We start from the raw sequence: 24,312 nt of genomic DNA, 5'->3' as shown, positions 1-24,312 counted from the left end.
TAATAATCTGAAGATCTAGCAAAATAAGAAAATTACTACATACCAGAATAGTAGATATTTCTTTTGGCAGCATAAAGCTACTTTCATCTTTAAAAGCAACTGTTCAACTTCCCATTTTCTCCTACCTACTAAGGGATACTGTAGCCCCAGGAAGGATTATTGTTGTAAGGTTGCAGCCAAGCCAGGAGGATAGATAAACATAAAACTATTGCTAAAATCCAGCACGTTTGGCCATAAGGACAGTTTTTTTCCACAGGGAGTGATTGAAAACCCTGTGAAAACCAGACTGGTGCCAACAGTGACTCAAACGCATTAAGAGTGACAAATGGTGATGCTGCCATCCCAGGCTGTGCCTGACTGGAGAAGGAGCTTTGATCGACTCGCATTTTCTGGGACAACCCAACGGAGCTGTTCTGCCTTTCTTCAGTCCCCCAGCACCGGGGCTGCCGTCCTGCCCAGCAGGGACTTGCTCGGCATCGCCCGTCCTTACACAACCAGTCTGTCCCTGCACCAGCGGCAAAGGATGCGCTTTGAGGTTCAGTTTGAGGGCAGGTCCCTTCTCCCGGCTGAAGTCCTCTCACGAAGCAGAGGCAGGGAACCTGCTGGCGAGGGCTGCAGCCCACGTGCCCGCTCATCACGGGCTCCGAGCACAAGGGGACCGGTGGCCACGCTGGCCCAGCACGGCCCCTGCTGTGCTGGAGAGATGTGACTACTCCACAAGGCATGCACGTTCACTGCAGCCCCCGAGGGATCCCGCCTGGCTCCGAAGAATCGAGAGTCCAACAAAACACTCATTTCAAGGAAAAGAAAAAAAAAAAGTAGCCATAGTCCCTGTTTTTCATTAGGCTCTCAGCTTAATATTTCACCAGCTTGTTCTGACACTTGGCAGCCAACACACAGGACCTGCAGGGCTCGGCTGGCTCTCCAGCCACTCGCTCCTGCACCTTCCATCTGGGCAAGCAGCACTGCTGGTGCTTTGGGGCACGTCTGGGTCCAGTCTTCTCCTCCCTCCAGCTCCCCCCCAACAGCCGTGCTTGCCGAGAGCTTGTTTATTCGGTCGGTGCTGCTGCTGCTCCAATTAACATTATCACAGCCTCTAAAACCAGCACAGCAGCATCAATACGGTTAAAATGTGTTGAGATGCTGATATTCTTACTGGCCATAGCTTAATCAGGAAAGAAGAAATGAGAAGAAACAGTCAAAAATTACAAACTTGAATTTACTGCTACCAGCTGTTGAGAATGCTCTCCCTGAGCGCAGTCTCACGGGCCCATCATGAATGACAAAGGCAAAGTTGTTTGGGAAATGGATTTTCATTCCATTCACTTTAAAATGCCTTTTCCCCTATTCAACACTAGATCAGGAAGAAAGTTGTAATTTCACATAGTCAAATTATCAGAAACGTTTACTTCAGGTCTGTGGAAAAGTTTGAGAAACTCCTAAGTTGACCCCACAAAAGCAAAGGTCAGCAGGAACTTTTCCTGCAGGCAGTACTGTGCAGCCGGTGGGTGCCCAGTTCCACCCGCAGCGCTGCCTGCACAGCTGGAGACCTAGAGCCCCCTCTTCCAAAGACCACTTTTTTCTTAACTTTAAGGCCATTCTGCTGGACAAGGTGTTTTAGGGAGGCACGGGGACTTCCCAGGCTATAGCAAGAGGCACCTTGGTGGGCGAGAGGAGGGGTGTCAGGGCACAGGCAGCCCCTCGCCGGGAGCCCCTCAGCAGAGCTCGGCTTCCCCTGCCCGGTCCAACAGCCCGGCGGAGCGGGGAGGACACCTGGGAAGCGCGCGAATAGAGAACTGAGCACAGAAAAGTGTGAAACTTCAAGGGACACTAAAGGAGAAGCTTTAGTAAAACACTGCAGATGGTATTTAGACAGAAGTAGGTGCTGCGACGTTTGGCCACCATCATCCCCGGGTAGTCTCCTTTATCCCTGCTGCCACCGGTACCGGCACAAGTGCTCAGCAGGGATTTGTGTTTAGATGGGGCTGTGGCGAGTGTGGCAGTACCTGCAGAGCACAGGTCCCGAGGCAAGTCAGGGCCAGGAAGGCAGCCCGGCCACCGCCACGCACCAGGGAAAAGCAGAAAACAGCGTGGACGCGGCCCCGCTCCTGCCATCAGCCGGCATGGCACAGCCCCGGCTGCCCGGCGCAGGCAAAAGCCGTTCTGCTGGAGACGCTGCCAGGGCAGCCGGTACAACAGCTCTGGCAGCTCTGCTAGCCCTTATCGGCGTGAAATAGGCAGCATGCTAACTATAAGCCACAACAAAGCAACCGGTAAAAATCTCACCTATGCCTCAGGATCCCTGATGGAATCAAAACCGTGTGGGTTTTTATTCTGTAAGTCACTTGGACGGCTTCATTATCATAGAACAAGAGGTTTTTTAAATAGCGCATCGTTAAGTGCCACAATTCCAGCAACATACCCGTCCCCTCAGCTAACCCAGCCTGCAAGGGACCCTGCCCCAGGGCAGCATGCCACGCACCACTGCTGCTCCGCAGCCTGGCCAGGTCACCTCTGTCCACGTCGTGCTTCTCGCAGGACGCCAGGCGCAGGGGCACCCGCCCCGGCCATACAGTTGTACCCACCAAAGGGACTGTGGAAAACCACGGTAATTAAGCACGCCAGTCACGGGGAGACTGCGGCTCCCTGCTCACCCTCTCCCCGGTGCTGCCCGGCCCCCAGCCCGGGGAGAAACCACCACTGTCAAAACTCTGGCTGGGTTCCCAAACGGGCATTGTAGTGCTGTCACCAGCCCTCACCCACAGCTCTTCTGAGTCAGCCTACAGCTCACGAAGCAACAGAAACTATTAAGTTAGGCCACCTACACAGCTAGCTCCTTTAAATAAATTTAGTAAGTCAGAAAAGATAGGATACAAAAATTTGGTGAGAAATCATGTTTTTGAACAGAAATAACCAGACTCACTCTCCAGTTGCAGAAAATACTATTTCCCTTGGGAGGGTAGGAGTGCCAGCAGGCAGCACCCGCCCAGGGCAGGGAGAGCCCGGCTACAGCGGGACGCTGAGGGGGCTTTCGGGACCTGAAAACCTGCTCAAGGCATGCCAGACACGAGGCCAAGTAAGAGGAATGTGGATTATGCACACAAAATTTAATCTATAGATTCAGAATATTAGCAAAAGTCCTATTACAAAAAGTACTGATAGGTTTAGTACTGGTTTGAATAATGTTAGAATAAAATACTGAGCCCCTCTCCACTGAAAACCATACTCAGATTCTGCAGGGCTTGCATTTAGGAAATCAGCTGTGTGAGCTGAAGCACAGCTGTAGGGTTCAGGAGGAAACCCCCAAAACCAGAGTGCGGAGCAGCGGAGACTATAATAAGCCTTTAGTGTAACAAGAATTGAAATGGACTGAAAAAAGCCCACAATTTCCTAAAGCCATGCTCAAGTTTTAAGAGTATAAGGAGAAAAACCTTAAAAATGGAACAAAAAGTGAAATTTCACAGCACATAGGCATCTGCTAATGATGTTCAATGGGCAGCACAGAACCTATTACAGAGAATACTAAAGACCACTTACTATTCCTGAACATTCCCATTTAGGTTTTAACCCAACGGAGCTTTTCCTCTGACATAATAGAAGACTAAAGTAAGCCATTCAAACTTCACATTACTAAAAATGACATTTAGAAACTTCGACATTAGCTTTTTAAAATCAGTTAAGAAATGAAACGTCACTGTGCTCTTGGTTTATGCTTTTGCATTTGCTGAGAAATTATTTTCATTTACCTGCATAATGGCCAAGGCGAAAAAAGCAATTTGTTACAAGATTTTTGCTTTAAGCCTTGCCAAAACCGAAGAATCATCTTTCCACTGAAAAAGTGAGCCTTCTTTAGCTCCCATACGCAGATCCAAAGTTGTGCTTTTTGTTGGGATACTGTTTAAGGCTGGTGTTTAAACCTACCTCTGGCACTGAGCCACTGATTCAGAGAAGGACCCCGGTGTCCAATCCACTCGCATGCCTCCTAAGCACTATTTTCTCCGTTACCATGTTTTTACTGAAACTCTCCGTTGCAGTTCTTAGTAAAAGTGGCAAAAATTCGGTGACTCACCCGCAGTGCTTAAGCTTCACTCGTCTGCTTCATTAAGCTGGTGCTAACAGACACACGTGTGTCAGGCCACCTGGCATCACAAGGGTAAAAGACAAAAACAAAGGAGCCCCAGCACATACAACCTCCCAGTCCTCTTTGGAGGAGGGTCCCTCCCCAGCCCTCCTGGCAGAAAATGGCAGCAAACCAGTTCTCTAACCTTCCCGCTGCTGACACAGGACCTGGCGAGCTTGCAATGCTGACACTTTTCCCTTTACCTCTGCATTGGCAAGGACTTTCAGGCAGTAAAAGCCCATTGTTTGCTTTCTAAAGGGCCCAGCAATGTCAGGAATGTCACCATGCATCCAGGTGTAAGGACAGCAGGAGCTGCGCCCTTGGTGACAGGGGACTAGCAGGACACAGCAACCGGCAAGGGAAGACCGGGAAGGTTTCTTGCAGGGATACCAGGTACTCCTCCATCAGCACTGAGGAGCACAACCGCTGCTTGGAGGGCACGAGACGGCAGTGATTATCAAGGCAGAAGCAGAAGGCAGACAGGGTTCCACTGTACAGTTAAACATCTGGCAGAGGATGCTTATGTGCCCCAGGGGTTTTCCTGCAGAGGAAAATTATCATGGGGAAAAAAAATCTTGGACATCCCCTCTTAAACAACCCCATCCCGGGGACCACATCCAGCATCAGAGGACGGACGCTGGACTTGAGCTTACTTTCTCAATCCATTTCAGGTCCTAAGCCTAGAGAAAATCAGTGGCCCCAAGTGTGAGGTATCGTAACTCTCTCTCACACCCAGCAGAGACTGAATGCCTGGTCTTAAGGACATTTCTGCCTGTTCACGGGACTTGAGTGACATCTGCGAGCCTTCTCAGGAAAGCGGCTGGGACTTACCTGTTGTTCTTGGCATCTCCTTCAACCACAGAGCAGCCTTTCCACATGCAGGCAGGAGCAGCCCTTCACTAGAGATGGGAGTAGACAAGCACTCTTCCTGAAAGCGTGGGGGAGTGGGGGCTTAGTTATTTTTGTTTTGCCTTTTTTTAAATTTTATTTTTTAAATGAACAGAAGGCTGCTTGTAACTCCCTTCAGCTAACTGCTGTAATGCTACAGCCAAAAGGCTTGGCAACACTTTTTGGCAGGGATTTCGTACAATAAAGAACTGTGTGAGCAGAAAACACAAAAACTACCTCACATAGCCATCAGCTAACCCTAGGCCTAGCTCGAGAAGTTGCTAGAAAAAAAACCACAAAGAAACTCCTGAAGACAGACAGACAGGGGCTAAGAAAGGTAGAACTGTTTTCTCCATGAGTGGGAGTACTCACTGCACAAGAGCATCTTTGCCAGCCAAGTAGTCTGCTCTGGAGATGGGCAAAGTGGATGCCCAGGTAAACAACTGCTTCATAAAGGCTTTACACAAGGTGCAGGAACACATTCCTTCGCTATATACTGCTGTCCTTTTTACACTTATTTTTGGAAAACAGGAAGCTTACTGATTTGTTTGCAGAGGTGGCCAAAATCGGTCTTGGGACACAGATGTCCTATTTCAGCACTGCATTTTAGTTTGCATGTTTTATACCACAGTCTTCCAACTGTTTTAAGGGAAACATATTTGACTCATTGTATGCTCTTACTGAGACTCAGCAGAAGGGGTTTTTTGGTGTTGAACTCTTCTTGTTAAACTTTGCTGTTGTTAAAGAGAAAAGGGAAGCTCTGACCTCTCTTGCCGACATTCAAAAGACCACAATATGAACCGGCATGAACCAGGAAAACACGAGCTTGTATGTTTTCCGATCCGCTTGCTCTTCTAATTCGACAATAGTTCATCACAGTGTTTGCTGCAACAGATTAAGAACAAACAGGAAGCAGAATCTGTGCAACGATCCGGTAGCTCAAAGGCAATCTTCTACATGCAGACAACATTTCACCTAGGAGGGAACCGTTTTCTCCAGCATCAGAAGCAACAGATTACCACAAATCAATGTTTCTAGACTGAGAGAATCCAAGAGAAAGCTAGACTAATGCAAAACCAAAAAAAATAACCGATGCAGTTTCAAAAGCTTGTTTATAGGCCACTTTAGTTTGTAAACCATTTGTACTCTAAATTTGGTACAAAAGCTATAGGCTGTTTGTTTTCTGTTTTTTAAAGACTGCTAATCATTCCTGGTCATGTGTAAGGATGAAGATCCTTTCTATCCAACAAGGTGTGTTCAAGGGGCCTTAAATTACACTCGTTGACTAGGTGTGAACACAAAAGTTAGTTCAAAATGTTAACTCATTCTCCAGTTGGAGCCATCAGGGTAACTACCTACCTCTACGCATGCAGCATGAGCAAGCCAAGGCTGTGCTGCCTGCTGTTTCAGGTGACTTAAGAAAGCACGCATTTAGGACACAAACCCATCCAAGTTACCAGGTGACTGCTTTTCAAAACATTGATTCTCTCAGCTCTGCAGTAGATAACAAGAAAAAGCTTTACCATATGCAATGACAGCCACATAGTTACGTGTTGCACATTTTCCAAGTTTTAATAGACACAAAAGTGAGTCCATTGTACTTAAGACACTACAATGATTTCATTCTATTGCATGTCCTGCTCCAATTACATTTCTCAGAGTACAGTATTGAGTAAAAGTTTGGTAGCTTTAAAATTAACAAGTGTGTGAAATCTGTAAGTAAAATAAGCAGCAGCAATAATTTTTGGGATTTTATCAAGAATAGCTAACTTTTAAGTAATAAATACATTCCAAGGTGTGGTTTTTGCTGTTCTCCTAGTTCATTGCCGTATGACTTGTCAAATTTTCATTCTAGGGTAAGATATCCTTAAGACTTTCCTGCCAGCCTCACACCAGAAGAGCCACCTAACTCCAAGTCCCGGTGCCTGTCACCTGTCCCAGATGAAAAGCAGTGCAATCTGACAAGGAAACTTGTCCTCCTGCCATGCGCACGGCAACCTCCAGATTCTCCTGGGGAGCGTGTCAGGATGTTTACAGACTTCGTGACCCTCTAGAAGAACAGCTGTGCTCTTATCTTCTGTTACCTTGAAGAAAGTAAAAGAGGGAGAGGTTACTGCAGGCAGCACGGAACGGACCAGCATTAGCGGCGAGGCACACGCTCCGGGTGTCCTCTAAATATAGCCAGGAATTCTCCTGCTCCCAGCTGGCCTGGCAGGCAAAACCAGCAGCAGTTACAGCTTTGGAAGAAACTCATCAAGTTAACAAACCCAAAGTAAGAGCAGGAATTTTCTCCAGGATAGACATGATATGAATTTCAGTGATGATAATAAATCTTCAGTCTCTGGCTTAAAGGCTTCTAAGTCCCCATTCAGGGTGGGTTACTGTAGGTTAATCTGCCACAAGTCCCTACAGAGAGCGCCACGTGAAGAACATCTGCCTCCACTTTTCAAACACAATCTATAAAATAGGATTATTTTCCCCTTGAGAGCAAGCCGTACAGAAGCTTTTCTAAGTACCTGCAACCGCTCAAGACAGCGACTGCTGCCGCAGTGCCCCAGTCACGCGTTGATGAAGAGGGAGAGCAGCCACGCCGCCTTCTCACTGTGCCTCCAGAGGGAAAAGACAGCCCCGCTCCCCCTCGGACCCCCCACCCTCCACGGGCTCCCCTCCCACCCCGGACCACTGCTCGTTTCAGGCTGCAGAAGCACGCGTGTGCCGCGGCAGCACTGCGGAGCCCTTGGGACGGCCGGCGCCTCTCGAAGGACCGCGCGGTGCTCCCCTCCACGCAGCCGTCCGAAGATGGATGCAGAGCACGACTGACCAGCCTTCGGGCAAGAGGAGCACGCGAGATGCTCGTTCTGAATTCAGAAGTCCAAAACCACACAGTCCAAATCGCAGCTACCAAAAGGTAACGAAGCTGCCCAGGCTTGATGTGTCAGACGGCTGTCATCTGGCCTTCTCGACAGATACCAGCCAGACTAAGGGCAGATGACAGGCTTGAAAAGATGCATCTACTGGAGAGGGAGGTGCCCATCAAAACAAAAAACTACAGAAGAGAAAAGCCCTCATCTGTACCCCTGCATGCCAGAGGTACTTGCACCGGCCCTGTAAGTCAGGTTTACGGAGTGGAGGCCTTGAAAGAGTTCAAAGGGAGGATTGATTTGTCTTCAAGATCAAGTGAAGAAACGAAGACACATGAAACAGCGATACAGAAATGAATGAAAAAATGGCATGGAGATCTGCACTTAGACTTTTCAACTGCAAAAGCATCACTGCACCACACTTCAAGTGCAATTCAGTTTGAGCCAGTTCAAAAGTCTGACCAGCCCCAACACACGTCCGTGCCAAATCAACTAACGTGGCCGAGTCAGAACCGCAGGACACACAGGCTCAAGTCCGTGTTCCTGACAAACAGGATTAATGCTATGAAGCAAAAGATCAAAGACCTTTAAAAACCCCTCACAGTTGAGGTTTGCGACTTACAAATACAGAGCACAATAAACCAAGAACACCAACACCAAACACAGGAAGATTATTACATTTCCAACGCTGCTAAAAACACAGCAGCACCTCTTCTGCAGGCATGGAACCAAAAGCGACACTGATTTGCCCAGACTCAGCATCCAGAATGATCTTCTGTATTGCCCATACAATTGAGACATCAAAGAGCTGATTCAACACACCATGAACATCTGCCCTAAAACCTATATTCCAGAGGACCGCAATCAGCTTTCATAAACTCCTTTAGCATTTAGCAGAATCATCCTGCTCCTAAGAAACTTGGACGTCTCACAACAAGGCTCTATTACCTACAGTTGACAGAGTATACATTTATACTTAACCTTGCAGGAGAATCTATTCATTTGCCTTCTGATGTATGGTGAGATTTTCAAAAGCACACAACAAACTCACTTGCAGGCTTATTATCTTACATCTACCAGAGCCTTAGTGAGGTCTACAGACTTGGCAGAATATCCCTCAAATGCTTTTTGCAAAAACCTGACCCTTTAGAGACAGATTACAGATTGAGAATATTTGGTCTAAACAAAAGAAAAATGCATTTCCTTATTGAGGAGGTTAACAGCAAGCCCTCAGGCCGGTTTTATTCTTTGCGATTTTCACACTTGGAGAAAGGAAGCATCACAACAGAAGCCCGAAGTCAAACAACCTCCCAGTGAAGGCCAGTGCAAAGGCAGAGGCTGCCCCATCGTAGGGACAGGGATGAGGCCAAACTGCAGCTGCTCACTGAGATTACCTGGGGGCAAAGATCAGGGATACTCTCCTCCGGGAGCAGAAAGTTGGCGCTACCAGCAAAACGGCAAACTGCTTTAAAACAGCTGATGCTCCACGTGAAATGTCCAAACCTCACACCCTGCTCAGCTCCGAGCGCCTGCAGACAGATGGGCGCTTGTCCGCGGCCTGGAAACACAGAGCTCCGCAGCCCAGGCTCGGCCAGGGGGCAGAGGCCACCCCCGTGAGAGCTCAGGTGTCTGTTTTAAGCAACCTCCTGAGCTGACCCAGGAGTTTTCAACATGCGCTCAGGAGGAGCAACACAGCAACAGTCACTCGTACTTTCTCGCTCTGTCGCTGGAAAACTTCAGATTTCTGTTAAAAAAAACAACCTTCAAGATGGAGCAGCAGCTTAAACACTACATTCTGGACTTTGCTGCAGCCTTGATACACGTATGAGTAATGAATACATAACAGACTGACTGACTCAGGACAACGGCACGATCTAGCAGCCTGCATGCTAAGCTGCATGTCAAAAGGAAAGCCAACAAAGCTCTCCTGAAGCCAAGCGCTTATTCATTACAAAAATAAATGAAGTTTTGGATCAAATAAAGCCATTCACAAATTCAGATTTAACAGTTGCCGCAGAGTGCAGAAAACTGGTTTATCTTCCGAGAACACGGCGTCCCGAGTGTGCTGATGCGTGGGGACCCTGCCCACGCCAGCTCTGCCCACAGCCCCGCTCAGGGGACTCGTGCCTTGACCCTGCAGGTGATACAAATACTGGATACCCCTAGCACCCCCTCTGCGGCACGGGGAGCACCCCAGGCCCCGACCTTTTGCCTTCGTGAGAGTACCAGGAGCGGCACCGAAGGGGTTCCTGCGTGTACTGGTGTGCTGCTGGGCGTCCAGGGCTGCACCGCCACCACCAGCAGACGCTCACAGACTGGCTCCAGGGGAGGACCACGAGGCACGCGTGCCTGCCCGAGCTGGAGTTCGGAACCGTCTCCTTCAGACGGTTTCTCTGGAAAGCCCCAGAGTGCTGCAGTGCAGAGACCCTCTGCTGTCGCAGCCCTGCGAGCGGCACAAGCCCCGGTTACCCTGCCCATCCTGGCGGGTTGGGAAGCAACGGCAGCAAGAAGCCTGCTCGTGTTCTCCACCCGAGCAGCTTATTCTGAGGAATATTTTCTAATCATAATGCAGTTAACAGCAGGCCGTAATTAAGCATCGCCAATCAGTCTTCTTCCAGACATGTCCCCTTGGGGGAAGGGCAGCACGGCAGCCCTGGCTCAAGCTCAGGAGGATCAAGTGGTCGTACCTTCCCGCAGCCCTGAGGAGGAGGGACGGGGGCCAGGGGACCCAGAAGACCTCTGACAGGCAGCTCAGTGGCTCCCACAGGGCTTCGTTTCTAAAGACGGTACCTGCTTAACAGCCAGAGTCACCAGCAGAAGGCGAGGGGAAGGGCAGAAAGGGCACAGCTGGCAGCGGTCCAGGGAAAGTCCTTCCTTCCCATGCTTTCCTACTGCGGGATGAGGGCTGGGGTTGGTGGGGGTTACTGGATTGCAGCTGGGAGCCCCGTCCCCGACCTGCTGGACAGGGTTTTAGAACCATCTCCAACTCCCACGGCACCAGATTCCAGCTGACTTGAACAGGCTGGCAGCTATGTTCTCCAATATTAAACTCTACCATCCGAGCACCTCTATGAAAAATCCTGTATGGGGTTCGGGGGTTTTCTGCCTTTAGAAAAGGTTGCTTTCTGCATGAAGAAAAGGCTCAAGTTATTGGCTTGAATCAAAATAGAGCAAGTCATCATTCATAAAGGAAGTTAAGCCAGTAATTTTGCTACAATTCATTTCTTCAACTGCAGAGAGCACACAGGAAATATGCTTTATAAAGAAAACAAGTCTGTCTGATCCTACAATAGCAAGAACCTCATGCAGATTAAACAGGAACTGGTATGTCAGTTAAAAGCATTCACTCCTTCAGAAATTAATCAACTTAATGAAAAAAGCTTTCATTAAAAAAATGCCCTGCTCCTCCCTTCCAGAGAGACATGCATCCCCAGTGACCAAGAGATGATTATACGATTAATGCAGGGCAGCTGATGGAGTTTGTGTGGGAAAGGCTCAGGCACAACACGCCAGAGAGCATTTGTGACCCTCTTGCTAAGATGAGATGAGTCACGTTCGCTTCCACAGGCAGAGGAGCCACAGGTGGACCTTCGCTCCGTGGTACATCCGTAGGGACCGGAGCACAAAGACGGGTGGGCGACGCAGCCCTCGCTCTCACGCACCAGACGGACTGTAGGTATGAAGAGCACAAGCACTCCACAAGTCAAGGTATTAAGCCCCATCTCTGTCATCGCTGCCAGACACGAGAAGCCTATTTCAGATGTACGTAATCTCAGGATGTGCGAGAGTTCATAAACCAGCTAATGCAAAGCCCACGTATTCTGTAAAGGTACATGTAGGGTGCAAAACAGATGCATCAAGGAGACTTAAAAAAAAATAAACCAGGCACCAGCTCATCCTCATCTAGTTTGCAGGATACAGGCTAGCAGCTTCCTTGAATCTCTTATGAGGCAGAAGTCAGAGTTTGTCACTCAGCCCACACACCCCCATTCACCTTGATCCGAATGTCAGCAATGGGTACTTAGGGAAAAAACAACACGTATCAAGGCTGAAAAACAACAGTTTGCAGGTTTTTCAACATTCAAGAATCTTCACATCGATTTGGGGGTTCAAAGTCCTACCTTTCACACCTAAACATTAAAATGGGAAATATCTGTTTCACCCTATTGTGTCACCAGGCCTCACAAGCCAAGCAGCTGCATGTGGCATTAACAATGCATGCCTATTCCATGAAGATCTTATTCATTCCTCTCCTTCAGAGTAACAAGCACCCTTCTCTACAGAGAGCTATCCTCAAGTTTCCAAAAAAAAAAAACCCTATTCCTTCTTGGCCCAAAGTAGCTTTTCTGTACATGCAACTTGGAGGTGCTCAATACTTGGCAAACATCTGCTTAACCCGAACAGAAGTAGGATGAACTTTTGAGCCTTACCCAGAGAGGCAAGAGGACCCCCTCAGTAAGGGCTTTACCCCTTCGGCTGACCCGCACTGCTCACTCCAAACCGCATGTCAGCCTCTGCCTGAGGTCCCACCCTGCCAAACTCACTGTGCTTGGTGTGAAAAGGTGAATTGTACCCACAGCTTTAGACACCTCCATTTCACTTTAAAAACCAAACCAGTAAATAAATGCAATCCGGAAAAAGCTAGAGAAATCTCATTTTTACATTATTTGTAAAAGTTTTCAAGGAATCGAGTTTCTAGGCTCTTTGTGCAGACATCTCTCCTCACCACGTAGACGCAGCCTGTCTCTCGCCCCAGTAAGCAGCGGTGCAGATGGGGCTGCTCTGCAGACCCTGGCCCCCGGCACACTCCGCTGAAAGCACCCGTCGCCCGAGCCCCCGGCACAGACCCTGCTCCTGCACGGACCCAACCAGCACCGAGCCCACAGCAGGGCAGTGACACCACAGAGGGACACCCACCCTCTGTGCTGACCGCGGGCATGCTTGGGCAGCACAACTAGCAGATGCCTAAAGCTCCAGATGGGGCTCGGAGACCCTCAGTCCAGAGGGCAGCTTGCTCTGCTTCCAAGAGAGTTGTTAAGCCCTTCGGTTGATACAAATCTCCTTCGGCAGCTGAAGTTACAGCTCACGTAAGCAGATCGCATTCTTAGGCATCTGTGCAGCTCGTGTGCAGTTAGAAATAGCACAATGTATGGCCTGCTGGCATTTCCAAAAAATACGCCTGGGAGCAGAGAGTGGAGGGAAAGAGGGGCAACAGATGGCACAAACAAGGAGAAGCAGCACGGATCTAGGTGCCTCCAAACGCAGTCGCAGTGGTCACAAGCCAAATCTACAAGCGCTTTCAGGAACAGGGAAATCAGCGGGATGCCACCAGACACGCAGCTCCAGACATCCAGCGCTGGGGCACACAAATATGCAATGCAGTCTAAAATAGACTCGTTCTCCTACTTCGCATTAGTATGCAGAGACGCTGACTCCAAGCTGTTTGAAGGAAGACTGAGAAACAGTAATTAAGTTGGATGCTTGGTTTTAGTTGACTGAACCATCTAGAAACCAGGCCAAGAAAAATCTCAAGCATCCATCTTCTGGGCTGAAATATTTCACGTGACCAGGCAGGTGTTTTTAAAAATTTAGCTATCACAGCAATCACCACCACGACTTTTTATATAAAGTTATATAACCTTTTTGTGCCACTGGTAGAGCAGAAGAGAAGAGGTAAAAGGAAAAAGAAGAGTGATTTATGTTGCTTCACAAACTGCTGGCAAGCAGTACTGGCTACATGCACATACAAAGCCCTGAACATCTTTGAAGGTGAAGTCATAACCCAATGTTCCAAATTTTACGTTAGAGCTTACTATATATAGCAAGTATGCAATAAGCTTTGATTTTGCTGTACATAGTAGCAGTGTGCTTTTTGTGATGAATGGCCAAGTATACTGATACTGAGGGTCTATTAAGCTAATAGCAGTAAAATTAAAACCTTCAAAAGCCAGTATTTTCAAGTTTAATGGTCCCACAGCCACAGCTTGGGGGTAGAGGGGAGAAAGAGAGGGATGAAGAATAAAGGATCTTCCAGACTGAAAAAGGAAATGAATATACATACTGTAAACTTGTTACATGCAGAGATGTATACAAAAATCTACAAGCAGGTTTTTTTATAAAAGGTTTTACTGCATGAAAGGGCTGTAGGCAGGGAGGGGAGATCTGTCACGAGGAGCCATTCAGGAGGATCACAGAGCAGGAGAGACCCAGCCTTGGCGCACTGCAGGACTTGCTCAGCCTGCCGAGCGCCCTGAACCTGCACGGACCCATGCCCGTACCACCCAGCGGGGCTGGAGCAACACGCACTCCTTGAAAAGCCCCTGAATCCCACCACACGATGCGTTCCCTGGAGCAGGGACAGGGCAGCCTTAGGAAACAGGGGTCTCCTTCCCTCCTGTGCCCCAGCCCGCGGCAGAGCCGGGGCCGCGGCCCCATCCGCTGCTTGTCCCCAAGGCCCCGTGTGTGACACCAGCCCCAAAGGGTCCGTTCCTGCCCCGTGCGGGGGGTTCCCTCCAGACCAGAAGCGTGCTCGGCTCACCGCATCGCACGCCTTTCAGTCGCATTTCTCTCTGGTGGCTGAACACAACGCCGTGGGTATGCCAGCAAACCTGCTGTTATAAAACCAGAAATCAGCTGGGGTGCTCATCACTGTGAAAGACAAGGGAAGAACAGTCCTTTGGCTCGAGGAATTTGAAGTTTGTGCAGCTGCAAGTTTAAATATGACGTTATCATGGAAGTCAACAGCAAGCAAAATGCAAAAGCACAAGAGATTTTCTTATTCCCAAGAAAAAAGTCGAGGCCGGAGTGCCAAAGCCCGCAGGACTGGCTCTCGGAGCAGGTCCCACGCAGGGACCCACTGCCCCTGCTGAGACACACATGCTCGGCACGCCGCGGGCAACACCTCCGTTTCTCAGAAGACTTTCTGACCGTCTGGAACAACTCCGGCGACAAGAGTCCTGCAGCCAAAATGGGTGACGGATGACGAGCACCCAACCAGGCCCGCAGCGCAGCCTCACAGGCGGTTACACAGGGAAGCGGGGCGGGAAGCCGCAGGAACGCGGGGGAAGCGAAGCCACCTCCACGAGGACGGCGTGGAGGGCGGGCTGCCCCTCGCCCATCGGGAGCTCAGCTGCGCGGGCAGCCACCGCTGCAGCCACCGCTTCCCACCGGCAGCTCAGCACCGCCCCGGGCTTGGAGACGTCCACCCAAACAACGGCTTGGAGATGTCCATCCCCGGCGACACCGTCGCGACTCCCCGAACATCAGGCTCAGCTTCTTCTGGCCTTCTCCCGGCGCGCGCGGCAGCGTGCCGAGCCGTGCCCCCCGGACCCTCCGGCCGCGTCTCTGCCGCGCCAGGACCCCTCTTCGGCGGGCCGCCTCTTCAGCTCTCAGCCACGGGCAGCAGGGAGGGCGGCGAGCGGCCGCAGCGATCCCAAGGAGCAGCACACGCGACGGCGCAGCCCCAGCGAGCGCTGCTCCGGCGTGCCGGCCCTCGGACGGGCCTTCCTTAAGAGAAAGGCAAACGTCCTTCCCTCTGGGATAGGGGCGACTGCCTTCCTCACGCCTTGCGCTCAAGGCAGCCACGGCGAGGGATCGGGCCGCGTCCCGGCTCCCACCGTGCCGGATCAGGCTGCCGAGACGGCGTGCGGACCCGGCGTACCAGCCGGTCAGGGTCGGCGGGGAAGTAACACCGTCCGTCACCCCGGCGCTGCCGGGGCCTTGGGTCTGGTCACAGCCGCCTGCTGCTAACAGAGGTCTGCGGTCACAAAAGCACGACGAGCAGCGGTGAGCCAGCGCCTAGTGCTTTAAAACCAGGTAGGAATAACTCGCCGAGCGCCCAGCTACGGCGCAGACATCTCCGCGGCACGGGCAGCGTGCGCAGCGGCTCTCTGTACGTGACACACAAGCAGAAGCTACAAAGCAGCGTGAGAAGATGCTGAGTGGGCCCTTTTCTTCCGGCACTACTCTAAACCCAGAGTGTCTTACAAATTTGAGTTCTAAGGGCTGCTAGTCTGCCTGCTGTTTTCCCAGAAACCTTGTTTTACTAGTCAGTTAATGACAGGGTTTTAATAAAGTATATTCTTTGCAAAAAAAAGTACAAGGACAAAAAATAAAAACACAAAGTGATCATACCAGCTTTTCCAACCCAAACCAAGTTTAAAAAAAAAAATCCATTTGCTTCCAGTTTCATGTGCATCCACAAATTACCTGAATTGTTTGTACGTTTTTTCCAGTAACTACCCTCCATGCTTTGCAGAACAGCGTCACATGCCAGAAGACGGGAAGTTTCACAACAGAAAGTGTCAACAGTCACACACTTCTGCTGTGCCCAGGATTAGCACAAGCGACGTTAGCTAAGTGCTGCTGCTGAAGGCACCTCTTGGACTCTTGTTCTTGTTCGGTGCTAACGATAACAAGCCCCCGCGCAGCTGATGGTGAAGCGTCAGCACGACGGATTGTACAGCGGCAACGTGCAACGTAACCAGTCAGATGCCTGCTCTTAGAAACTACTTAAACAGATACCACGTTGTACCGCCTTGAAAAGGCCTCAAAGCTTTCAGATATTTCACTGTAGCTCAAGCGTCATTGTGGTCCTAAGACTCAGGAATTGCAGACATTAGTGAAAACTTAAGTTATGCCTTTCAAGAAAGAACAGTTGATGAGCAACTGATGGAAACATTTCAGTTCTACTTTAGGGAAATTCAAGGGAAACAATAAAATGCAGTCCTCCTGAACAGAGAGAATTAGGTGCAGGGCAAGTCTCCGAAATAAGGAGTTGTTTTAGAAGGGATGTATCAAAACACTACACATGCTGGTCTAATCAGGAATCTAAGTAAACGTGACATGCAGAACATTGGAAGTTGTTTTGTTCTGCTTTTCTAGGTTTGAGCAACTGCAGTTGTTCATCCAACTATCATGTCATCTCCAGACTGGCAGATGGTGTTGGCAGCTCACCTTAAGACACATGTAAGATAGAAAATCATCTGTGGAAAGCCAGCTGAAGGAGGCCAATGAAATGGCTATATGCGTTAAATATGTCTATATACCCATATATACACGCAGAGGTTTGGCCAAAGAATACAGAGGGAGGGAAGGGTCTGGTCTAATCCAGCCCATCCCATCATTTTCTTATCATTCTCAACATGTTCTTCTTTCCCCCAATTTACAGACCCACTCCACCCCTTCTGCTCCGTACCTACAGCTCAGATACTCACCACGTCTGCAATAACCCAGGTCTCCTCTGGAGCAAGTGCTGCTTTTCCTTCTTGACGCCCTGCCCTACAGCCTTTCACTCTGCATCTTGTGGCCAGGTCTTACCATTAGCACCACACCTGCAGTGGTCCTACTGGTAAGAACAGGCAGCATTTTCCTTCGGCTAACGTGTCATTGGGCAAACATCCTCCCATTCTGACTTCCAGGTCTGGACTTTGAGCTCCTCTTGGCCACATGCTTTCCTACTCCACATGGACTGACTGGCATGGCCAGTCTGACTGATCTGAAGAATTAGGTGCTTCTTCTCCCTGCCCCTTCTCCTGCCCAGAAGCCATCAGATATGGCACACCAGCCCACCCAAAGCTCAAACAGCAACGAGAGCTGTCAGTAACAGTGACAACATACATTCTGCTAAAGCTGTCCGAAACTGCACATACAAACACAGTGAAGACAGTTCAGAAGAAGGATGAAGCTTTCCTGCTCCTTTAAATAGAGCACTATTCGTACAGGAGCGATGGATTTTGACCATAGTTCTTTCACTGGCGAGGACAGTGTATTCTGGGCATCAGGTTTATTTATACTCCAGATCTAGCTAATAGGAATTTGGGTCCAATCCAAACGCTCTTGATATAATAAAGGCTTTAGCCAGAGTTGAGCAGCATTTGAAGGGGCAAGATCAAGGATGAAGCTTAAATGCTGCTGCTGCAGTTATACATCTTTACTTGCTCGAGCATCCAGTCATCCAGACACCTTGAGCACACAGGATGAATATGCCACGCTCTGATTATTTACTGCAGCCAGGCTTGCTGAGATGGAATAACTCAAGCAAAGCAAGTCCTTCATCATGCTCAAGCATGACAGAGGGTACGAAAAAAAAAAATATCCTTCTTCCCCCCTCAGGATTACATGACCACTGACCATCGTAGTCCCACTGCATTACAGTAGCTTAGAGAAGAACAGACAGTCTACAGCAGGAGTAGTACCGGCCTGCATACACACGGTCCTTCTAGCATGAAAAAGAGCAGAAAAATTTAGGGGACAACATAATGAACCACACCGTATAAAGCAAGAGCTTTGACAACAAGACTCTTCCTCATGATTAGTCATGGTTTTCAGACAAAAAGTTAATCCCTCCCCTTGTTTAACAGTATCACAGATGAGGTCTTGTCCAGATAGTGACGACTGGGAGGTTGTGAAATGATTCTAGATCTTATTCAAGTTGCTGGATTTTTCCCATGGACTTCACTGGGGGCAGTGTAGTAGGCAGCATCAACTGGAATTACAGATGGTATTTCCAATCCCAATCACACCGCATCCTGTATTTTTAGGTACCAAATTTTGATCCTGGGCAAGGTTTTGGCTGTTTGATGAGAAAGGGAGTACTATCCCCCTCCAGTAAAAGCAAAATGTGGAGGCATTACAAAGAATCAGTTCCCACGTTTATGTTCCCACCTTATGTCCTCAAACCAAGAGGTTGCAGGTGAAGCCCAAAATAATTTAATTTGATGATCCAGGCCATTCCCCAGCAATGCACTGACATTTCAGACACAAGCCAAACCTCAAGTGCTGTGAGAAATATTGAAATACTGTTTCCCAGTTAAAGACAGCTTTTAGTACAATCATTTTGAAGAGCCATAAAGAAAGCGCCTTCATAAGAAATCCATACCAGAGGGGTCGGAGAAACCATAGGGGAGCAAAGGGCCTCCAAGGGCCCTTTATTGTTATGGGTAACTGCTGGGCATCGGTACCTAGGTATGATAAATATAATCTCAGTTCCAAGAAGAGTTTTAGTTCTTTGAACCAAAAGATATTTCAAAGAAACATAAAGTCTCAGACCTATTAGCCCTCCAGCCAGACAGGATGAGTTTTGACGCAAATGAAGTATCCTCAATACTTGCCACATCCCAGCTGTAAACAGTGCTAATACATGACTACCATTTTATTAGCTCTTTGAACAAGCGATGCTTGCTTCCTCACAATGTCAGCTGCTTTGTACTCCCCTCTGGGAGTAGGGGCTCCAACTCCCATGGTCCCCCCAAAGGTTTGGAACTAAAGGTTCTTATCACCTCTGAAATTACCACCACCAACTAACAGCCAAGCACTTAGGTTTAACAATTGCCAACCTCAGTTTTTATGGGAAAACAAATGCAAACAAACAGTGGAACGTAGATTAAAAAACACAAGGAGGTTTTTCATAGGAAGCATTAGTCCAGCAAGCACTCACCTGATACTGGAGGCAAAGTTATGTCTCAAACTGTGTTAAGAGATCTCTTATTTCTGGAGTCAGATGCTCTACTGCCTTTGCAGCTTCTGTGATAGCTTTCCGATACATCCCTTTCTTCTTGCGATTAAATCTCAGTTTGAAAAATTCAGAGAAAGGAGAGAGTTTTGAAACAGATAAGAATGAAGTCGTTGGAGAACCAAACCATGATACTTTAGCTTCTCGCCACGAAGGTTCTCCGTTTTCCTTCTGACTAAGGTTTATGTCAAGAACACGTGCTGGCCACCATGGAAAACCATGAATTTTACCCCAAACAATATCCCCCACTGAAACAGTTCTTCCATCTTCTGTGACACATTTAGACACACTTTGGGTATGCAGTCTAACTGTTAGTGGTGGCACAATTTTACGCTCATCTTTTGAAGATGAAGAGACGGATGCATCATCACCAGGCAAAAAGTCACACATTTCTGGTGATGTTACTTCTGAACTAGAAGACTTGGATTCGTCTAGACTGTCATTACTACACACCGATAAACTAGAAGAATCGGCTTTTCTTTTACGATAATTCATAAGGAAAGCCAAGTTATCATGCCCATCTTTACCCTGGGGAAATCTTTTAAAGTCATCATCTTCACCTGAACTCCCTGAAGATATCTCAGCTAAACTTCTGTCTGTGGATTCATCATTGTAAAATGCGCCAGGATTGGACTCCCTGCTGCTCTGAAGGACATTTATTTCGTCAATAAGTTCTGCCTTATAAATTGAAACACTCTGACCATCATTTATGCGATGGGGCTTCAGCCGTATCTTTGGGGGTGGGACATCCGCACTGGAATGCACCGGCCGCGTAAGCTTCAGTTTTGGAATGGAAGCAAGCTGGCTGCCTGCTGACTTGTCCATTAAACATTTGGTTTCTCGACACCGTTCAGAGTCTCTGGTCTCCTCTTGGTCCTCTCCTCCGTTCTGCAATATTCGCTCTGGACAAAACGGTTTCACTGAGCCATGAACCCGGGAAGGGATTTTTACGACTTCGCCTTTCCCTTGTGGAGTACTGTAGGATATTTTTATAACTGGCGTTCGATGTACTAGTTCCCCAGAAAACTTGTCATCCTCTCTCTTTTCTCTTTTGTTCCTTTTCTCCATGTAGTCGGACTCACTGTGTTTTTTCTGCTCTTTGTCCTGAATGCTCAGCTTCCTCCTGGTTTTAGCGTTCTGCCTAGCTGTGTTTGCATCCTCGGGGTTCAGAGTGTTTTTACACTTCTCACAGAGCACCTGTCTTGGCCGTAGCCTGATAGTGCTCATGATAAGCCTTCCCGGGTCTCTATTCCGTGATAAACGCCTCCTCGTCCTCTTTATAGTCCGTGGCGGTGGCTGAGGAACCCACTGGTTGTACGTGTGCCGTAGCCATAGCGGACGGGGAAACGGAGCTCCCTCGAAGTAGGGGGGGTAAGGAGGAAGGCTGCCAGGCGGTGGGGGAGGCAGGAGGGGGGGTACTTGCTCATCACTGTTTCCTTTGGGAGGCTTTTCACCAGCAGACTGCGGCTCTGTCTCGCCCTGCACAGCATCTCCGCCATCAGCAACTCCGTTAGCGCAAGTGTCAGCGGGAGGGTCCTCATGCTTGGGAAAGGAGGATGGGAGACAAAACAATCCGGACCTAAAATGGGGTGAGAAGGACAGGGAGGGAAAGAGACAAAGAGTCAGGATGTTTGAAAGGTGCTTCTCTGGGAAAACTATGCATAACAAACATGCTAGTTTCTTAAAAACAAACAACAACAAAAAACCCCAAACAAACCACAATAAAAAACACAACCAAAAAAAAAGCCAACTGCTCCCACAACTTCAACATACTAAGAACGCAACATTTTCCCTTGACTTTTAAGACAAGGCAGCCAACTCTGCCACTGAAAAAAATACTAGCATTTCAAAATTTAGGAAAGGTGTCCTACTCTTCTGCCAGAAAAGGCACCGAGATCAGAATCTCTATTTCCATGAACTCTTGCAAAAAGTTTTGCTCTAAGAAGTTTTAAGCTTTATCATGCAAAGCAGTTTGTTTTATCAGCAGGCTGGTAAAGCCACGAGGAGCGCTATGATACAGATTATGCAAGCCTTCTGGGAGCTATTAAACTTCCTTTCTTCACACAGTACTTGCACAGCTGATTTTTCAGCTTCTCTTTCAAAATCTGAGCATCTTGACTGGGATGGATTACTTGTGCTTTCAAGCCACAGGTACACCAGTACACAGCTCTGTTCCTCTGCCCCTGGTCTCTTCCATATATGACTTTATTTGTTATAATAAGGAATACACTACTACTTCAGAATAGCAAGATTAAGAATCATGATGTACTATTGTTCAATGCCAAGTCTCATTACAGGCTACCAAAGTCTGGATACAATATCTTGCATGCGTATTGGCAAAAGCAAATCCTCTGAAACACTGAAACTCACAACTGCGATTCACATCTCTGGGTTTCTGCACCAGAATTTATGCCCTTGGCCTGACATTAGAAATATTATGCTAACACAGCACTTGGACAAATATTTGCCCTGAAACAGTGACTCAGAACCGGCAATGGTCACTGTCTTGGCTTTCCAGAGATACTTCTGTAGTGAGTACACCATCAATGAATTGTTACAGCTTTTTTAACAACAACAAAATGCTGTATAGGTGAGCCACTAGGAAGCCACAAAGAGATGGAGAACAGTTACAGACCAAACACTAGTTTTAGTTTAGGATGCTACATTTCCCATTCTCCTCCTCGCTAGCCATCATTCTCCTTCCAACCACTAGCAAGGGAGGAATTTCTTAGTGGTGTTACAGGGAGAAGGACTTTGGCAACCATTATGCAGAAGGGCACTGAAGAGAAGCTGAAGGCACCCACTCAGCCACACATCCCCTCGTCAAGAGAAGCACAAAGTCACCGCCGCGGGTTTGCCGATGGAGAGGATCCTCCTCCTTCCACCCAGGCACCCTGGCTCCCAGCACCGTCCCCAGCTCTGCCCTCGGGCTGCATTGCTTTGCTGCGGGAAGGACCCTAAAAACGTCCCTTCCCCTCAGCAGGCACAGGCAGGGAGGTGTCTCCTTCCCAGGAGCACCAGCAGAAAGCAGCGTTACCAAAGGCCATGAACCATCCGAGATCAGAGACAAAAAAGAGCAGGGCTTTTTAAGCAGATCACAGGAGAATGGGGAACACGGATCCCATTTAATATGGCTCTAATTCACCGGCTTCATTATCCTTTTCTCAGACAACTAAAGACTGTCTCTCTCTCTCACCTGATTTCCATGAAGACTCCCACCAAGTTTAAAAATAAAGCTTGCATAAACTAAGCAAGCGGGAATTAATCTGATTCCAGTACCAAGTCACTACCCTTCTCTGAAATAAAAAGAACCACTGAGTTATCTGGACTCTGAAAAGTCCTTTCCTATTATTCAAAGAATAAGAGTGCAAGAACTTGCTGTTTAGACGACAGTTTAGTTTAACTGGGAAGCTCCTAGTTCAAATGCTAGCGAGTCAAGAGGATTAAGCTGTTGAAACCACATAATTTGGAACACAGTGTTTTTGTTCCAAGAGTTTTTTTTTAAACAGAGACAACTGAGAATGTAGGTGTCTTTCAAACGATAACCAAGAACGCAAGTACAGTTTGTACAGCCAAAGATGTCAGCATCATTCATAAAACAATTGAAAGTGATATCATTTCCGAAGCTTTGGCTATAAATTTTGGTTGTTTTGTGCAATGAGATTGTACAATTTGGTCACACCAGAAAATTGGACAAGTTTTCTGTTCCTCGCATGGACGCAAGCCCAGCTCCCTCTGCTCCTGCAGGCAAGCCCGGATCCTGTCTGCTCTCCACAGCCTGGCTCCGAGCAGGCAAGCGAGCAGGCAGGTCCACCAAATCCACCTCCTTCCCGAGGATCCGGCGCGGCACGAAGCTTCTCGCTTGGCAGAAGCGAAGCACTCAAAGGTTAACTTCACGGCATGATTTACGCTCGTAAAGTTAACGTACGCGCAAGTCATAACCCCGCTAGGTTTGAAACAGCCCACCTGGCCGCAGGAACGCGCTCCCGCAGACCCCGGCCCCATGGCAGCGTGCGGGTCGATGCCCTCCCTGGGGAGCGCAGCCGGGCAAGAAACGAGCGTGCCCGTGCTCGGGTACCCATGCCCCGCTGCCGTCGCACGGCCCTGGACTAAGGCTAGCCCAAACCGCCGCGGCGCTGGGAGCAGCCGTGGGCCCTCGGCAGCCCTCCCGCTCTGCCCGGTGGGGACACCAGGGCACACGCCTGCACCGCGGGGGCAGCTCGTGACAAGGGCTTCGGAGAAGCGCAGCGGCTGTTGAGCCGTTTTAACCAGAAGCCTTTCGGGCTGGGATCCTGCTGTTTTAGACTTGCTACAAAAATAGAAGGAAAAAGCCCCAGACGATCAGAATGAGCCCCCCGGGCAGGGACTCCTCACCCAGACTCGGTCGTCACCCTGTACCAGGGCACCAGCTCAGCAGCTCTTCAGTCCAAAGATGCCGTAGCACCAGCGGTCTGAGAGAAAATACACCACCTGCCTCGTCTGAGGATCGCACAAACTGCCAGGCTGAACAGCAAGGCAGCTTAAGATTCGTTTTCGACGGCAGCGGCTTCCACGTGGCCAGGTATCGGCTCTGTCAGGGAGGGCCACGGCCGGCCAGGGGCAGACGAAAATCCTGCTGCGGCACACCGGTGCGGCAGGACTGCTCCTACGCCGGTACCCAACAGCAGCGGGGACAGCCGCGCTCTGCACGGCCATACCACGGGGTGCCGGGCATTGGCAGAAACGCAGCCAGGCGTGCTGACTTTGTGGATTAAGTCCTTCCCACCCGGTTCTGGGCTTGGGACCCGGCGGCACGGAGGGAGCTCGCAGGCTCCCTCCTCTCCCTGCCAGTGCTCACAAGGGTCCCCACCTCGGGGACCTTCAGCAGGGCACCCCGCACCTCATGCCGCAGCCGCGCTCCCTGGACCGGGAGCTCTTACAGGCGGACAGCG

General features: G+C 49.1%; 1 protein-coding gene across 3 annotated transcripts in view; it reads right to left on the bottom strand.

Annotated features, from left to right (window-relative positions):
- Positions 1–24,312, bottom strand: part of PWWP2B (PWWP domain containing 2B) — a 90,375-nt gene that overhangs the window by 60,996 nt on the left and 5,067 nt on the right. For 2 of the 3 annotated variants that reach the window (XM_075026658.1, XM_075026657.1), the window contains exon 2: positions 19,307–20,960. In XM_075026658.1, the coding sequence (XP_074882759.1) occupies positions 19,325–20,960 (1,636 nt within the window). In that variant the 3' untranslated portion in view covers positions 19,307–19,324. Of the gene's footprint in view, positions 1–6,559; positions 7,093–19,306; positions 20,961–24,312 lie in introns of those variants that run through there. The other variant, XM_075026656.1, reaches the window with a different exon arrangement.

This window comes from Buteo buteo, chromosome 4, assembly GCF_964188355.1.
Source record: "Buteo buteo chromosome 4, bButBut1.hap1.1, whole genome shotgun sequence".
Lineage (NCBI taxonomy): Eukaryota > Metazoa > Chordata > Aves > Accipitriformes > Accipitridae > Buteo > Buteo buteo.
The sequence above is the reverse complement of the archived record's forward strand: the minus strand, read 5'-3'. Positions and strand labels throughout refer to the sequence as shown.